The sequence below is a fragment of the Erpetoichthys calabaricus genome, chromosome 10, assembly GCF_900747795.2.
Source record: "Erpetoichthys calabaricus chromosome 10, fErpCal1.3, whole genome shotgun sequence".
In the NCBI taxonomy this organism is placed as follows: Eukaryota; Metazoa; Chordata; class Cladistia; order Polypteriformes; family Polypteridae; genus Erpetoichthys; species Erpetoichthys calabaricus.
The window spans coordinates 144,002,079-144,021,532 of NC_041403.2; the positions used below are offsets into that span (position 1 = coordinate 144,002,079).

Genomic DNA, 19,454 nt, shown 5'->3' on the forward strand with positions numbered 1-19,454 from the left:
CACGTATTGATTTTTGCATGTTTGTTTTTCTCTGTCTCTCTCTATCTCTCTCCCTGCTCCTGACGGAGGGGGTGTGAGCTGCCGCCTTCAACAGCTTTGTGCCACAGTGCTTCGCATACTTAAAAGCTAAACAGCCCTATTGATTTGTTTGCTTTCTATGTCTTTATGACAGTCTCTGCTCCTGACACGCACTCCTTTGAAGAGGAAGATATGTTTGCATTCTTTTAATTGTGAGACAGAACTGTCATCTCTGTCTTGTCATGGAGCACAGTTTAAACTTTTGAAAAAGAGACAAATGTTTGTTTGCAGTGTTTGAATAACGTTCCTGTCTCTCTACAACCTCCTGTGTTTCTGCGCAAATCTGTGACCCAAGCATGACAATATAAAAATAACCATATAAACATATGGTTTCTACTTCGTGGATTTTCTTATTTCGCGGGTGGCTCTGGAACGCAACCCCCGCGATGGAGGAGGGATTACTGTATGTTGCTTTGGCTCTAACAAACTTCACCATCCTATTTGGCATAGGCATATCAAATATATTGGTCATTTTGAGGCATGCTTGTTTTGAAAAATTATTTAAAGCAAGTTATTCAGTAATACAGTGACTCTGTATGGCACTCTTTTGTCTGATGTTTATGTCAAGCTTGTTATGTCTGGACTGACCAGAATAAATCAAAACATCAAAATTGGGAGATCCAAAAAAAAAAGTGCATCAACGACAAAACAAAGAGCAGGATACAAAGTCAAGGACATAAGCAAAAGGTCAATACACAAACAAAAAGATGCATCAAGAGTCTTAGCAAGCACTACATTTTATTTTCTCCACAGCTCGGCTAGAAAAAGATTTCTCCGGAAGATTTTTTTATCCATTGTCACAGTACTTAGGTTACAACCTCCAAGGACATGCCCATAACAACCATCATTTGCCTTAACAACACGTGCCCAACAGCAGAGAAAAATGTGTAATTGCCTCCTATCAAAATTTTGTCATTATGTTATGTCATGCATGTTATTAAAATGTTACTGAAATGCTATGTAATAGGAATACACCCTGACTATTGCAAGATATTAACAAGGAAATCTAATTTCTTTTGTTATAGGACTGGTGTCAATCATGTGTTATGAACTTTACAAGTCAAACCTAAAATTATTATTATTACTGAAGTGAGCAATAAATATAATCAATAATTAAAACATCACTGCAATTAATATTTTAAATGGAGATAATTAATTTTCCTATATTTATATTTACAAATGGATTTATCTTAAACTTATACACATGTAAAAGTATTAAATCTGTGCTAGGAATATTATATGAAAATAATTTCTTCAGCTGTAAGACAAAACACAATTGAAGATTAAGAACAAGATTCTTCATTTAGATGGGAAACTATGCATTTGTGATCCTAAATTGTCCCTAGTGTGTGCTTGGTGTGTGGGTGTGTGTTTGTGCCCTGCGGTGGGCTGGCGCCATGCCCTGGGATTTGTTCCTGCCTTGCACCCTATGTTGGTGCATCACCCTATGATGACTGACTGACTATAAAGAAAATTCTTCTTACAAAGTGATACAGGGGCAAAATAAGAGGTTTCAGGAACTGCACAGTATTAAAATATTCTTACAATAATGAGTCAGGAATAAGAACAGATAAAGTGCAGCTTGACACAGATCACTAAATTAGTAATAACTTTGCACTACCCTTTTGGAATTAAAGTCATCCAGTTTTTGGATATTTTATCTAAACAAAGTCACACACACAACTGAAGGACCAGTAACTCCATAATACATGAGAAACTCGTCCATGTTGCATTTCTGATAAAAATGATGCACTGCCTTAATATCAGTATTAAAAGTCAACTTATGTACTACTTTGATGTTAATGGTGAAGTGTTTTGTCATTTTGTGGTTGATTTGCATGGCTGTGGAAGGACTAGGCAATTGCAAATGCTGCAAGATAAAATAACCTATTTTGTGGAAATGCTCCATGAAAAATAAAATTAACCTCAGTGAAACATTTCCTAGGCACTGTATCCAATAACACTGAGCAGTCATACAGTGAGGTATGAAAAAGTCAAGAGTAATTTTAGACAAACAACAATACATTTTACAATCAATTAAAAAAAGCAGGATATATTTTACCATTTTACAATTTAATGATCTTGGGTGAGTAAGGTTTTGAGGAAAACACTGACTTCTCTGAATTGCCTGGCTAAAGGTTTAAAATGTTGCATATGCAATCTCAAGATCTGAGACTAAACATGAATTTTTCTCAAATGTTTAATGCCAGCAGCAAGAATGAGGGAAGACAGAAAGAAGTTCATCACATTAGAGTGCACTAAGATTACCAACATCTATATTCCAATTACTTAATTCATTTTATTAAATTATTTAAAAAGTTGTTTATTAGCAAGTACTCAATTTTTATTTGTACTTTGTTAATGACAGGTGCATTTCATAAGTGTTTTAAGTGTATTTTTACACTTACCGTATTTACCCATGTACCACACGCACATTTTTCCCCCGAAAATTAGCATTAGAAAATCAGGGGCGCGTCATACATGAGGAAATTTTTTTCTGTAATGTTTACTTCTTCTGCTTGGGCTCTCTCTCTCTCTCTTGCTCGTTCGCTCACGCGCGCTCTCTCCCTCTCTCGCTCTTTCGTCATGCAACAAAAACAGAAGGGCATTTCATGGAAAACGTGCCCTAAACTCTTCCTATACAATCACAACACGCGTTGGACACAGGGAAAATTTTTTTCATGATTTTCTTTGTAAAAATTAGGGTATGCGTCTTACACGAGGGCGTGTGGCACACAAGTAAATACGGTAGTCATCCATTGGAAAAATGCCCCATTTAAACCATCACTTAAAATGTTACCTCAAAGTTTCCACTCTGACATTCAAGAAATGCATGCAAGCTCTGAAACATTCTCAAGCAGTCAGAGGACATACATGACCACAATGGAAGCATGGAAAAGGCAGTGGAATATTTTAATGTTTGGGATTAGGTACTTTTGCTTGACTACAAAATGGTGGAAAATACGTACCGACTTTAAAAATTTTTCAATGACTCTGTATATTACATATAATTAATGAAAAACAGTTTGTGGCATTGGTGTGGTAACAAGGTAAAGGTTATAACTAAAAAGAGATGATCAAAAATGAAAACTTTGATCACTTCTTAATATGCAAGACCAAATGTACACACATACCTCACCAGTCTCTGTGTCCTTTGTGTGGGCTACTTCTAAAACCCGGTCCACTTCAATGTAGTCAGGATTAAACAGATCTTCATCCGGCTGCCAGTAACACAATTAACATTATTATTATCATTTAAGGCACAATCATCAAATAGCACTGCAAATGGATTTTATGGAAAATGCTGAAGTATACACTACTTACAAGCTCCACTGACTGTGAGTTTTATCTTTTTAAGGTAATCAATTATTTACTTTTGAAAAATGTAGTTCTTACAAATGGTTACTTCTTTATTTACTGCAAATCAATATTCCAGTTTTAATAATTATCTTTAAAGAAAGGTTAAAAATAAAATAAAATAAAAAACTCTAATTTGAAGAGTTTCTAACTTGTTAAAGTAGCTCATAATGAAGAGAAGAGAATTTCAGGAATCCATCTTACAATATGTACTTTATGCTTCTTACTAGCAAAATACCCGCGCTTCGCAGCGGCGAAGTACTGCCTTAAAATTGTTAAGAAGTAAACATTTTTAAAATGAGAGAAAATATACAAATAATTATTTGCTAAGGGTCTCTTTGTACACCACATTGTCAGTTCGGCCCTCCGGTTGTAATATGACCAAGCTGTGTGCTGAGCTTACTCTTGAGCATGCAACGTACAGTTGGCCATGTGAAAAGCAATCTTGCCTCAAATCAATGGCAACCTTTTGTAGGGTTTGTCCCTGAGACTTATTAATTGTCATTGCGAAGCAGAGCCTTACTGGAAATTGGAGGCGTTTGAATTGAAATAGGAGATCAGAGGGTATAACGGGGATACGAGGAATAAAAACTCTCTCCCCTGAGCCACTGCCAGTAAAAATAGTTGCCTCAATTAGGTTCTTATGCAGACATGTGACCTGAAGTCTCGTGCCGTTACAAAGTTTCTGTGGCTGTACGCAAATCCACAATCGGCTTTTTTTAGCCAAACCTGTTGTTTTCGTATGAGCCGCTTTTTATTATTGGGATCGTACCTAGAAACCGAAGCTCTATTAACTTGTGGATTTGCCTGCAAGTATTTAGCGACAGTGTCTCTATGAACTTGTGGATTTGCCTGCGAGTATTTAGCGACAGCGTGTCTATTAACTTGTGGATTTTTCTGCGAGTATTTGGCGGCAGCGTCACAAAGTTGTTTCCGTCTAGCTGCATCAGAAAATGTACCATGACGTCTGACACGCCTCCTTTTTACTGTTTTCTCACAGCTTGGATTGCTGCTGTCATAATCGGTTTGAGTTTCATGGTTTGTTTCAATTACGTTAGTATTTGCAGGACTTGTTGTGTTGAAGTGACATTCGGCATCTGTCAAGAGTTGTAAGCATACAACCGGTTTTATCGATAACTTCGCATCGAGCTTTTGAGAGTTGAAACATTCATAAACATCAAAGTGTCCACTACTCAAATCGTCACCTGTGAATCTAAGATGTTTAAGAGGCATTGGCGGTTCTCCAAACGTGCAAAATAGGCAGGCAGCCAACTACGTGGGAGGTGTGGGGATGGGGGACGCAATACAGGCAGGCAGCCAACTACGTGGGAGGCCGGGGGACGCAGGACGCAACCCCACCTCACACGGCGACCGAGCTGCAGGCTATGGATGTATATATGTACGTAAGTAGGATTCAGTTATGACCGTTACACGTAGAATTTCGAAATGAAACCTGCTTAACTTTTGTAAGTAAGCTGTAAGGAGTGAGCCTGCCAAATTTCAGCCTTCTACCTACACGGGAAGTTGGAGAATTAGTGATGACTGAGTCAGTGAGTGAGGGCTTTGCCTTTTATCTGTATAGATTAAGTGAACTTGCCGATTTATGTTAATTCAGTTCTATTCCTTTGACTCCCTACAATTGGCATGTTATGCATATTCTGCTCTACGGACCTGCTTCTTTCAACCCAAGTTTAAAGCAACCGCTAACAAATTTCAGTATAGCATTGGTGACTCTTGCTAGTACACATTCACGTTGTTGGTGTGCTTACCTTTACTAAGATTTTCTTATTAGATAACTTTACAGCCAAGTGTTTTTTACTTCAACTGACTCATTCCATAGCCATTCAGTTTCCCATAGTTTGAGGCAGACTTTGATTAATCAGTCAATCTCATTTATAACAGAATACAGCTTTCCTGCACAACTTTTGAAATCCTGGCATATTTTATATATAACTCGTAATAATTCAAGTTGCTTTACTGTAGTGGATACTAAGACAATTTGTTCTAAAGGCAAGTGTGTGGTAGGGAGGTTGGGGAGAGCACTCATGCTTCTGTCTAACACAATGTTCTGGTAATTATTCTCTGACACCTTAGTACCACCTATAAAGTATACAATTCACACTTTTGACAATTAAAAATGAGGACTGAGAAGCTATTACTTTCATTGTTCTTAAGCGCTGCAAGTAATAATTACCTGAATGAAGCAAAAAACAAAGAAATGAAAGAAACAGTGATTAAAGTCAAACTATGGATACACAGATACTACTCACTGGCAGTTGTACTAAGTAAGCATTGTTTCCAATTTTTGGCTTTTTCCAAGTAATAAAAGAGTACTAGACCCCTGAGTTCATTCAGCAAAAATATACAAAATACAAAAAGTTCCAGAACTGTATGATGGATGGAAGTAAATCAGTAAGTGACTACAATATTTTACTAATACAAAACATGGAAGTTTTTCCAACACTACATTCTCTTTCCAAGAATTTCTATTTTTTTTTTTTTGCTGGAGAAATAAAGATGGCAGCTATAAAAAGCAAGTCTCTGTTTAGAAACATTACACCCACATACCAGTCAGATTTACTAATGTGTGAGCTATTTGAGTTTGTGCAATATTTTTATTTTTTTTTTTACTATATTTTCAACAGGTCTATTACCCGCATATTTTAGTAGTTAACAACATTGTAAAAACTAGCAGTAAAATTATTGGTTTGTAGCAGACATCTGTAGCTGAACTTTATTACGAACAGGTTAGAAAGAAGGTTATGTCAGATAATAGCCGTTCTCCTAACTACAAAGAGGACTACAACTATGCATTACATGAATAGGTTGTAAAGTTGCAAGAAATTCTCATAGGTTGTATGCTGTCAAGTGTCAAGATGAGATCACTGAATGCATACTTATATTGATAACAAATAAAGAAAAATACTTAACATAAAAATAAGGGTAGATTAATTTTTCTAATCTCAACATTCCACTATGCCAACTCAGGGATGGAAAATTAATTCTAATGTACGAGAGTTCTTCTTCCATTTCACATGTAAACTGACTTACTGCTCCCCTGAACTTTATAGATGCCACCTTTTGATGCTCTAACCTCTCACGTAAATTTTCTTTGCATCACCTTTAGTTCTCTGCCACTTGCACTTCAGATATGCCATTATCTCCAAAAAAATAATCATTCAAATGCAAACAACATTATATCTGCTGTTTAGTGGTCATATAAAAAAGAAAAAAAAAATCAATCCACAAAATAATCTGAAGACTCGTCACATCTAGGTTAAGCCTGTTAGTATTTCAGAGTATTTAGCTTGTATTGCCATTAGTAAAATGTACAGAATTCTACTTCTTAAACATATTTTTCTACACCACTTGCTGTGCTTTTGGATCAACTACTATTAACATCTGATTTATAAATTCTTCACAACACCTGGTCCTATTCTGGGCGCTCTCTTGAGCCCACGATCCCTGATTTACTGAGGCTTTATGCTAGGATCATTAAGTATTCATCACAGCAAGCAAAAGCTAGTTTCCATTTTCAGTAATGACAATGGAAAATGAGTTGTGTGTTTCTGATATAATTTTCATTATTATATTGGCTTTAGAATCATATTTTAAATAATTTTTGAACAGAAATATTATGTAGTCACTCCCATGTATACATCACTACTTATTCAAGATTTTCAGGTCAGTTCAATGAACACTATTTATCTGAGCCTGTTCAGCACCTCACTTTACTTAATTGTCCACAACATATGGCCTTAGATCTGCACAGCTATTACTGACTCATGGACCATGGTACCAGATATGAGCATTCTTGGGTTTGAACGAGGTGTTCACTATGTAATCCATGACTAGTACAGAACTGAAGTACCAATTCATTAGTCAGGTTCAAACCTCCTATGAAGAAAAACCATTTTGGACGGCGTTTTCCCTTGCCCGGACGCGGGTCACCGGGGCCCCACTCTGGAGCCAGGCCTGGAGGTGGGGCTCGATGGCGAGCGCCTGGTGGCCGGGCCTGCACCCATGGGGCTCGGCCGGGCACAGCCCGAAGAGGCAACGTGGGTCCCCCTTCCCATGGGCTCACCACCTATGGGAGGGGCCAAGGAGGTCGGGTGCAGTGTGAGTTGGGTGGTGGCCGAAGGCAGGGACCTTGGCGGTCCGATCCTCGGCTACAGAAACTGGCTCTTGGGACGTGGAATGTCACCTCTCTGAAGGGGAAGGAGCCTGAGCTAGTGCGCGAAGTTGAGAGGTTCCGGCTAGATATAGTCGGGCTCACCTCGACGCACAGCTTGGACTCTGGAACCAATCTCCTTGAGAGGGGCTGGACTCTCTACCACTCTGGAGTTGCCCCCGGTGAGAGGCGCCGAACAGGTGTGGGCATACTTATTGCCCCCCAACTTGGAGCCTGTACATTGGGGTTTACCCCGGTGGACGAGAGGGTAGCCTCCCTTCGCCTTCGGGTGGGGGGACGGGTCCTAACTGTTGTTTGTGCGTATGCACCGAACAGCAGTTCGGAGTACCCACCCTTTTTGGAGTCCCTGGAGGGGGTGCTAGAGGGCATACCTTCTGGGGACTCCCTCGTTCTGCTGGGAGACTTCAATGCTCACGTGGGCAATGACAGTGAGACCTGGAAGGGCGTGATTGGGAGGAATGGCCCCCCTGATCTGAACCCGAGCGGTGTTTTGTTATTGGACTTCTGTGCTCGTCACGGATTGTCCATAACGAACACCATGTTCAAGCATAGGGGTGTTCATATGTGCACTTGGCACCAGGACACCCTAGGCCTCAGTTCGATGATCGACTTTGTGGTCGTGTCGTCGGACTTGCGGCCACATGTCTTGGACACTCGGGTGAAGGGAGGGGCGGAGCTGTCAACTGATCACCACCTGGTGGTGAGTTGGCTTCGATGGTGGGGGAGGATGCCGGTCAGGCGTGGTAGGCCCAAACGTGTTGTGAGGGTCTGCTGGGAACGTCTGGCAGAGCCCCCTGTCAGAAGTAGCTTCAACTCCCACCTCCGGCAGAACTTCGACCACATCCCGAGGGAGGTGGGGGACATTGAGTCCGAATGGGCCATGTTCCGTGCCTCTATTGTTGAGGCAGCTGACCGGAGCTGTGGCCGTAAGGTGGTCGGTGCCTGTCGTGGCGGCAATCCCCGAACCCGCTGGTGGACACCGGCGGTGAAGGATGCCGTCAAGCTGAAGAAGGAGTCCTACAGGACCCTTTTGTCCTGTGGGACCCCGGAGGCAGCTGATAGGTACCGGCAGGCCAAGCGGAATGCGGCTTTGGTGGTTGCTGAGGCAAAAACTCGGGCGTGGGAGGAGTTTGGGGAGGCCATGGAGAATGACTTTCGGACGGCTTCGAGGAGATTCTGGTCCACCATCCGGCGTCTCAGGAAGGGGAAGCAGTGCAGTGTCAACACTGTATATGGTGGGGATGGTGCGCTGCTGACCTCGACTCGGGACGTTGTGGGTCGATGGGGGGAATACTTCGAAGACCTCCTCAATCCCATTAACATGCCTTCCAATGAGGAAGCAGAGCCTGGGGACTCAGAGGTGGGCTCCCCCATCTCTGGGACTGAGGTCACCGAGGTGGTCAAAAAACTCCTTGGTGGCAGGGCCCCGGGGGTGGATGAGATACGCCCGGAGTTCCTCAAGGCTCTGGATGTTGTAGGACTGTCTTGGCTGACACGCCTCTGCAACATCGCATGGACATCAGGGACAGTGCCTCTGGATTGGCAGACCGGGGTGGTGGTCCCCCTCTTTAAGAAGGGGGATCGGAGGGTGTGTTCCAACTACAGAGGGATCACACTCCTCAGCCTCCCTGGAAAAGTCTATTCAGGGGTCCTGGAGAGGAGGGTCTGTCGGATAGTCGAGCCTCGGATTCAGGAGGAACAGTGTGGTTTTCGTCCTGGTCGCGGAACAGTGGACCAACTCTATACCCTTAGCAGGGTCCTGGAGGGTGCATGGGAGTTTGCCCAACCAGTCTACATGTGTTTTGTGGACTTAGAAAAGGCATTCGACCGTGTCCCTCGGGGAATCCTGTGGGGGGTACTCCGAGAGTATGGGGTACCGGCCCCCCTGATAAGGGCTGTTCAGTCCCTGTACGATCAGTGCCAGAGCTTGGTCCGCATTGCCGGCAGTAAGTCGAACCCGTTTCCAGTGAGAGTTGGACTCCGCCAGGGCTGCCCTTTGTCACCGATTCTGTTCATAACTTTTATGGACAGAATTTCTAGGCGCAGCCAGGGTGTTGAGGGGGTCCGGTTTGGTGGGCTCAGGATTGGGTCACTGCTTTTTGCAGATGATGTTGTCCTGTTTGCTTCATTAGGCCGTGATCTTCAGCTCTCTCTGGATTGGTTCGCAGCCGAGTGTGAAGCGGCTGGGATGAGAATCAGCATCTCCAAATCCGAGACCATGGTCCTCAACCGGAAAAGGGTGGAGTGCCCTCTCAGGGTTGGTAGCGAGATCCTGCCCCAAGTGGAGGAGTTCAAGTATCTCGGGGTTTTGTTCACGAGTGAGGGAAGAATGGAGCGTGAGATCGACAGGCGGATCGGTGTGGCATCCGCAGTAATGCGGGCGTTGCATCGGTCTGTCGTGGTGAAAAAGGAGCTGAGCCGCAAGGCGAAGCTCTCAATTTACCAGTCGATCTATGTTCCTACCCTCACCTATGGTCATGGGCTATGGGTAGTGACCGAAAGAACGAGATCGCGAATACAAGTGGCTGAAATGAGTTTCCTCCGCAGGGTGTCTGGGCTTTCCCTTAAAGATAGGGTGAGAAGCTCAGTCATCCGGGAGGGGCTCAGAGTAGAGCCGCTGCTTCTCCGCATCGAGAGGAGTCAGATGAGGTGGCTCGGGCATCTGATCAGGATGCCTCCTGGACGCCTCCCTGGTGAGGTGTTCCAGGCACGTCCAACCGGGAGGAGGCCCCGGGGAAGACCCAGGACACGCTGGAGGGACTATGTCTCTCGACTGGCCTGGGAACGCCTTGGGATTCTCCCGGAAGAGCTAGAAGAAGTGGCCGGGGAGAGGGAAGTCTGGGCATCTCTGCTCAAGCTGCTGCCCCCGCGACCCGACCTCGGATAAGCGGGAGACAATGGATGGATGGATGGATAGTCAGGTTCAGGTCAGGCATGTCATTCTTCCAACCACACTCCTCCAGGTACCTGTATTATTCCCTACATGAGCACTGACATTTCCATGTAGAACTACAGAGTCAGGAGATGGTACTCGCCTCAAACACCAGGAGGTGTTTATCACTTAAAATACTGAAAAGTCTGAATAGTTGTTTAATGCATAAATTCCAAAAAGAGTCTAAGTCTTTGTCTAATTTTAAGTTGCTTTTAGGCACCATTTTCATTCACTGGAATGAAAACAACCGTCCAGTTTTCAGCAGGTCTTGTAACTAACCGCACATCCAACTGGTGCTTCTCTTCTGGGACACGCTAGAGTAGGAGAAAGACCAGCTTTTATCAAAACTTTTGGTTTCATCGCCACTGTTGTGCACAGAGATGAATCCAATGATATCTAGCTAGTTTTTTTTCACCCTTTTGCATCAGTTCTGGTTCCTTCCCTGACATAGAACATAAGAACAATCTAGATAAGGACAAGCCATTCAGCCTAAGAAAGCTCACAAGTCCTATCCATTAATTTCTTCCAAAATAACATCAAGTGTGGTTTTGAAAGTCCCTAAAGTCCTACTGCCAACCAGACCACTTGGTAACTTATTCCATGTGTCTATAATTTTCTGTGGAAAGAAAAGATTAAATTTCACACAAATATTATTAAGTTTAATGAGTTTCCAACTGTGGCCCCATGTTCTTAATGAACTCATTTTAAAGTAACAGTCTTGATCCACTCTACTAATTTCCTTCACAATTTAAACACTTCAATCATGTCTCCTCTTGTACTACTTTTAAACTGAAAAGTCTCAGCTCTTTTAATCACATAACTCCTCATAATTCATGCCCTGTAGCCCTGGAATCAGCCTAGTCACTCTTCTCTGAACTTTTTCCACTACTGCTATGTCCTTTTTGTAGCCTGGAGACCAAACCTGTACACAGGACTCCAGGTGAGGTCTAACCAGCACGTTATAAAACTACAGCATAACCTCACTGGACTTGTACTCTACATATAATGCTATACAACCTAACATTCTGTTAGCCTTCTTAATGGCTTCTGAACACTGTCTGGGAGATGAAGGTGTTTTCATCTTTCACAAATCTGCCCAAGCTTGAATGCTGTTGAACTCCCTCTGTTACCAACTTATTTCTTTTATATTCGTATATATATATATAATATATATGATATAATATTATATAGTAGAGGTGATAGAATTGATCCTTGTGGAACACCAGTCTTACCATTGGCTGATTCTGATAGGGTTCTTCATACCATAACCCTCTGCTTCATGTGTCTGGGCCAATTTTTCAGCCATCTACACACAACATTCCGAGTTCCCACTTATTTTAACTTGATGCCCAACCTGTCATGTGTGACCTCATTAAATGCTTTCTGAAAGTCAAGATAAATAATATCATATTTTACACTTTGATCACAGCCTTTTGTTGCTTCCTCTTAGATTTCCAGCATGTTGGTAAAACATCTCTTCTGAACCCATGTTGACTTTAATAAAACTCCTGTTCTTGCCATGTGTTGCTCAATCATTTCTTTAACAATTCCTTCCATTAACGTACCCATGATATGCATTGAGCTTACTGGCCCATAGTTGCTTGGATCTGCCCAATCACCCCTCTATATATAATGGGATAATATTTCCCATTATCCATTCCTTCGGAATTTACCCAGTGCTCAGTGACTTACTAAAAATATGCATCAATTTTTTAAATATGTACTTGCTAACCTCTTCAAGAACTTGAGGATGAACATTACCTGGTCCTTATGATTTGTTTGATGTTAGCCTATTTAATCTAAGCAGGACTCCTACTACAATTTCAAAATCACTTAGTACCTCCTTTATTATTCCCTTTTACTGCCGGGAGGTTGATATATCATTGTCTGCATTTTTGTTTTTTACTTCCCTTAACTATTTCTGATGCACTTCACCTCCTTATTATTCTTTTACTATTACTTCTTTTACTTCTTACTTCTTTTGCTTTATCTCCTATAGTCCTCTCTAACTGCCTTTTAGCGTCCCTAATATCCTTCTTAATGGTTCCCCTCATGTTTTCATACGCCCAACAATTGACACTGGAGTTATTAGCTTTATACAGCAGTTTTCCTTTGCAGCTTCTTTTCAACTCTTTATTATCCCCACTGCAGTTTTTTAAATTTCCTACTAATTCCAAATTTAGGTATGTTCCTGTCCTGTACCATAAGTAAAACATTTTTACACTTGCTCCTCAACTATCTCCACAATTAAAAGCTAACCCCAGTTCATTCTCCTTAGATTTTGCTGCATCTGTTTAAAATTTGCCCAACACCAAAGTTAAACTTAAGAGTTATAGTCTTTGCATCTGTTCTCTTCCAAAACACTGATATTATGGTTACTTGACTCCAGTGGCTCAACCACCTCTACATCCTCAATTCTATACTTATTACAGTGATCCCTCGCTATATCGCGCTTTGCCTTTCGCGGCTTCACTCCCTCACGGATTTTATATGTAAGCATATTTAAATATATATCGCGGATTTTTTGCTGGTTCGCGGATTTCTGCGGACAATGGGTCTTTTAATTTCTGGTACATGCTTCCTCAGTTGGTTTGCCCAGTTGATTTCATACAAGGGACGCTATTGGCAGATGGCTGAGAAGCTAGATTGCTTACTCTTCTCTCTCTCTCTTGCGCTGACTTTCTCTGATCCTGACGTATGGGGATTGAGCAGGGGGGCTGTTCGCACACCTAGACGATACGGACGCTCGTCTAAAAATGCTGAAAGATTATCTTCACGTTGCTATCTCTTGTGCAGCTGCTTCCTGAAACGACATGCTGCATGGTGCTTCGCATACTTAAAAGCTCGAAGGGCACGTATTGATTTTTGACTGAAAAACAAACTCTGCTTCTCTCTCTCTCTATCTCTCTCTCTCCCTGCTCCTGACGAAGGGGGTGTGAGCTGCCGCCTTCAACAGCTTTGTGCCACGGTGCTTTGCATACTTAAAAGCCAAACAGCCCTATTGATTTGTTTGCTAGAGATTGTTTTCTCTATCTATGTGACATTCTGTGCTCCTGACACGCACTCCTTTGAAGAGGAAGATATGTTTGCATTCTTTTAATTGTGAGACAGAACTGTCATCTCTGTCTTGTCATGGAGCACAGTTTAAACTTTTGAAAAAGAGACAAATGTTTGTTTGCAGTGTTTGAATAACGTTCCTGTCTCTCTACAACCTCCTGTGTTTCTGCACAAATCTGTGACCCAAGCATGACAATATAAAAATAACCATATAAATATATGGTTTCTACTTCGCGGGTGGCTCTGGAACGCAACCCCCGCGATGGAGGAGGGATTACTGTATTACAAAATACTAAAGGCTCCTAACCACACATTCCCCAGACGCTCACGTTGCTATTTTAACATAGTGTGTTAAACAAAACAGTCTCAGATTATTTTCAAAAAAACTCCTGCTGTTGTGCTCTGCTATTTTTAAGGTTAGCCTAATTAATATCTGGGTAGGTAAAGTCCTTCATGATTATATTATCCCTCTGTAAACTTGCTTTTTTAATATTACTAAAAAGGTGTGCATTGAAATTACTGTCTATACTGGGCAGCCTATAACATACTCCTGAAACAAGACCTCTTTCCCAAGTGGTTTCCAGACGAAGTCAGATGTCCTCACGAAGATGGGGCTCATCGTCTGTAGAAATGATTAATCTCATTATCTTTTCTTCTCCTCTTACAAATTTATAATCCATCATGATCTTTTATTGCTTAAAGGTCTTATGCATCAGATGTTAAAAGATGCTCTCATACATACCTGTACCTAAAGAATTTTTACTTGAGTATGTGTGGCAATTCTGATAGATTTAATAATATTGTGAAAAAAATTGTGAATTTCCCCTTGGGATTAATAAAGTATCTATCTATCTATCTATCTATCTATCTATCTATCTATCTATCTATCTATCTATCTATCTATCTATCTATCTATCTATCTAATAGTAACTATTCTACTCTGACGTAATAAAGCCATTTTGTTCACAGAACTCTGTTCACTAGATGTTTGTTTATTGTACCATTTATTGCCAAATTTCCTCCTGGTGGCTAATAAATTTGTATCTATACATGTATTTATTCTCTGTAAATTCTACAGATTTCAGTGTGTGAAAATCCAAAGAGCACTTATTTCTGAGATGGTGAAACTACATCAGGCAATAACAACCATAAAACAGTCACAATTGCTTATTACATACACCTTGCCTATTCTATTAAATTTAAACCAAAATTGGTTAAAAAGTACATAATAAACTGTCTGCTTGGTGTATTTCTTGTATATAATGTCATTAAAAATGCAAGATTACAAGAGATTTTACTTGAATTACAATCTTACAAGGTAGAATTAAATACAAAACTGAAAGATATAATGCAGAAAGAAGAAACCCAGTAATTAAAATAAATGCACCAATGGGAGACACCAGGAGGGACTTGGAAATACAAACTGCAGTCCTCAAGCTCTCGTCCTGGATACGTAGCTGCAATGACCTTATCAAAAAAACTACAGACTTCTTATTTTCCAGTTTTATGTCAATTTGAAGATACAAATATTTAAATTCTTGTTTTCGAATATACAATTTTGTTTTCAATCACTAGTTGAATGTCTACTTTCTTACTACTCGAATGTATTCTGTACAGTGTAACCTCAGTTCACGACCATAATTCGTTCCAAAACTCTGGTCGTAAACCGATTTGGTCATGAACCGAAGCAATTTCCCCCCATAGGATTGTATGTAAATAAATACAATGAATCCGTCCCAGACCATACGAACTGTATGTAAATATATATATTTTTTTAAGTTTTTAAGCACAAATATAGTTAATTAAACCATAGAATGCACAGTGTAATAGTAAACTAAATGTTAAAACATTGAATAACACTGAGAAAACCTTGAACAACAGAGAAAACTAACACTGCAATAGTTCGCGCTATAGCGCTACCAACCGCTGGCTAAAAACACTTTTTTTAATGAGTTTTAAGCACAGGGAAAAAAAATGAACATTTGAAAAAATCCGTAATTTAATAAACCACCAAGAAAAGTAACATTGCAACAATGCCGCTACGAACTGATCGCTGTAAACAGAAGTGTAAACAAAATCAAGCACAGTGCATTCTTTAACTGCCTTCATTCCTTATGCATCCAGCTCTCTCTCTTGCACTGCCTGTATGTGTGCGCGGCTCTCTCTCGCGCGCGCGCACACTGCCTGTGTGTGTGCGTTGCTCTGTATCTCAGGCTGCCTGTGTGTGTGCGTCTGTCTCTCTCGCGCTGCCTGTGTGTGTGTGTGTGTGTGTGTGTGTGTGTGTGTGTGTGTGTGTGTCGCGCTCTCTCGCTCTCTGCACAGGAAATGCCCAGGGAGAAACTGAACATGTACAAACCAAAAAGGAAACTGGCTTGTTCGTATACCGAGTGTGTGGTCGTGAACCGAGGCAAAAGTTTGGCAAACATTTTGGTCGTAAACCGATTTGTACGTGTACTGAGACGTTCGTGAACCGAGGTTCCACTGTATGCATTTTTTGTAATGCACTTTAGATAAAGGCATCTGCTGCTCAGCTGCAGTATTAATAACGGTGGTGGTGAAGTTGATGATAAATCACCAACTAGTCATTATAGTATGATGACTTTGTATATTCAAGGGTCCCATCTGTGAAACATGTAAAGGCTCATGTAGTGATATTACATGTTTTAGTGTCAAAGTGGCATAACTAAAATTAGTAGAGCTTTAAGAAACAAAAATAGTTTTATTAACAGTGCATAATATTTGATCACAAATGACTAATATCTACTGTTTTTCCCTGCAGTAAAATTTAATTGCCATACTGTTCATGATCTGTAGAAAGGAACCAATTATTTAAAGTATGGACTTTTCCAGTTTCCTTTTGATTATACCAGTTTGTGCTGCAGAAGCATTTAAAGCATGCATCTGTATCATAAATACATTTTAATTAATTTTAATTATTTTAAAGGTATAAATTTACCTTTAGAACCTGTTCATTTTGTTAGTAACAATAAAAACAACCTAACAAACTGTTTATGGAAGTGATAAGAAAATTTATGGCCAAGTTAGACAGCAGGATGAAAAGAAAACCTATAATGTCACATTATTCCTCTACCGTAATGAAAGATTATGTGAAGGAAACCTGGAATGTTCGATTCAACCTTGTAAAATTCAAAATGAATGTGAAAACTTTATATGATAAATCATAGTAAAGATCATACTCACCTCGGTAAATATGTGTTTCATTTGTGCTTGCTTATTTCTGAAGCGTTTGATCTTCTGATGTATTCTTGGATCCTTCTCAAGTTCTTGAAGAGTTGCCCATTTACAGTGAAGGTAAGAGCTGAAAAAAACATATATGTCTGAGAAGCATGGTTACCATGATATAATCGTAAAGTATAAAAATGCAACATTAAATCAATGTCTTTACTTAGTGTTTTAAATTGTGAATATAAGAAAGTCCTGCACAAGAACAAAACATGCATGCTATTACACAGATCTTGGAAGGTAACTGATTAAATGTTGTGGTCAAAGACTAGATAAAATCAATACCAGTGGTTTGAGTGAGATTGACAAGATCCAAATATCCGTCCCATATGGTTTTATTAAAATGAGAAGAATTAAACTTTTTAGCCAAGTTAATTTTAAAAATCATTAAAACTATTACTTTTGTTGAATTTTTAGCATTTTTTTCAACAGTATAGTTAGTATAAATATTGTTAAGTATAAATGTTGTTAAAGTAATAAATATGTATGCTCTATGAAATCTGTTATTGTGGACATTAATAATGTTAAAATCTAAGACATTTAGTAAAAGATTAGTATAAGTAATCAGAAATGTAAATATTTACAAACAATTCTGAATTTAATATCAAATTATTGCAGCTCAAAATTTGCATGTTGAAATTTCAGCATGTTTTTACATATTATACTTAAGCACAGGAAGGTTCTGCTAGTCACTCTCTTTGTTCCAATGCAGAGCACACCAGTTTTTAGTTTACACATGTGAGCTCTTTTGCAATTAGAGTAAACATTAAGAAGTGACCTCTGTAAGAGAAGGCTACACTTACAGATATTGATTACTAAAAAGCTGAGCCACAAGTGAAAAGAATGCACAGAAATATGGGAAAAGATGAACTTGCATAAAAGTAAATACTATACAGAAATGTTAGTGTGCTTCAAGTAAGGAGAACCACTCAAAACATGAGACATTATATCAAACATGTGAAACTGTTAAGATTCCTACAGTCTTGCCATAGAGAATTTGGCTGCTCACATGGCAGGACTTCACCAGTCTGGTATAAATAAAGGATGTCCATCATTGAATTTAACTTTAATGGTGACTCACAACTCTTCTTTATTTACAGACTTTTCCCTAACAGTTGATGCCAAAACCCAAGATCTAAACAGGGACTTTTACATAATGTGAACAGGGATTAGGTATGTTACTAGAAAATACCATTTATCTGTGTTCTGATTGGCTTACTTTTGAATGATTTGAATATGAGATCCCAAACCGTTGTTTAATGCCAAGACCTTTTTATTAAAGTAAATGGGAAACAACTGTCACAATTTTCATTTTTATTTGATTACAAAGCATTAAAACCCCAACTTTAAGAGTCTCGTCACCTAATACGTCTTGTCCAACAATTAGTCACAGTTTCACGTGGCTGATGGTTTTACACATGATGCCTAAAGAATGAGGTGTAATTAAAAATATTCAAGCCAACTTTATTAAAACACTGGTGAATATGTAAAGGAGAAAAAAAAAGAAGACAAATTGTGCAATCCCGACTTGAAACTGCAGTGATCCCGTTTTTCTAGGTGAGTCCACAAGTGCCGAATGTTTTTTTTTTTTCTGAATGCCACTACCCATTAGAGTAGCCACTACCACAAGTATATTAAAAAAAAACAAAAAAAAAAACCTTTATATTTTGGCTAATTTGACAGCCCTACTCATGACTAATTATTTAAAGAGTATTCTCCCTAAACCCTATATCATATTAGATGACTTTTCCAGCAATTTTGAGTCTTAACCTTCATTTACATAACCTTAGCCAGTCGGAGGCAGTTGGCGGCATGCGCCCGTGAAGCTGTTCACTTAATGTGACCCCTCTAACGATTGAGACCAACTATTCTGCAACTAGCTAGGATAAAATCAAACATTTAATTTTCTCTTTAGTCACGGGGTAGCATCAGAACCAATGAACGTTTAGTCGGCAGGATAACGCATAGAATTTAGCAATGAGGAGACTGAAGCACTGGGTAGGTCGGGCAGTACTCTACCGGCTATCAGAAAAAGGGGTGAGCATAACTGTGCTGGAAGATCAGTGCTCAGTCAGTAAATTTTAGTGCAATGAAAAACAAAGCCAATGGCATACTGTGACATTGGCTTTACAGAAACAAAACTTGTTCAATATACTTTTCTTAAATCACAACTCACACCACAACATCAGTGCCTTTTTATGCAGAGGTTTTGAATGCAGTCATATTAAGTGTTAATTCACATTACTCTATAAAAGGAAGTGAAAGTCTTTAAACATGAAAATTACTCAAAGGCTGGACACTTATTGTTGCTAACAAAATGAAGCGTGAAACTGTCACAACTTGGTCAGGAACAAAGACAGGTACCACTTTAAAAACTCTTATGATTTTATTTTAAAAAGGAGTAAAGGGCAAATCTTCCTACTGTTCCGCATACCACTTAACTATATGCAGCAAAATCAGCCCAGCTGCAAGCCAAGCCATCAATGGTTATAAATAAAGCAGCAAGAGCTCACTAATATCGACAACCGCTATAATCATAAACATTTCTTACTGTGCTCACAATATTGGGCCCTTTTCTTAGTGTGTTTATACTAC

The 19,454-nt window shown here is 39.9% G+C and overlaps 1 protein-coding gene across 2 annotated transcripts in view; it reads right to left on the bottom strand.

Moving 5' to 3' along the window:
• chd6 (chromodomain helicase DNA binding protein 6) overlaps positions 1–19,454 on the bottom strand; it is a 254,759-nt gene that overhangs the window by 120,149 nt on the left and 115,156 nt on the right. For both annotated transcript variants that reach the window (XM_028812022.2, XM_028812021.2), the window contains exons 9-10: positions 16,818–16,935; positions 3,213–3,299 (exon numbers count right to left, since the gene is read on the bottom strand). In XM_028812022.2, coding sequence (XP_028667855.1) covers positions 3,213–3,299; positions 16,818–16,935 — 205 coding nt within the window. The remainder of the gene's footprint in view (positions 1–3,212; positions 3,300–16,817; positions 16,936–19,454) is intronic.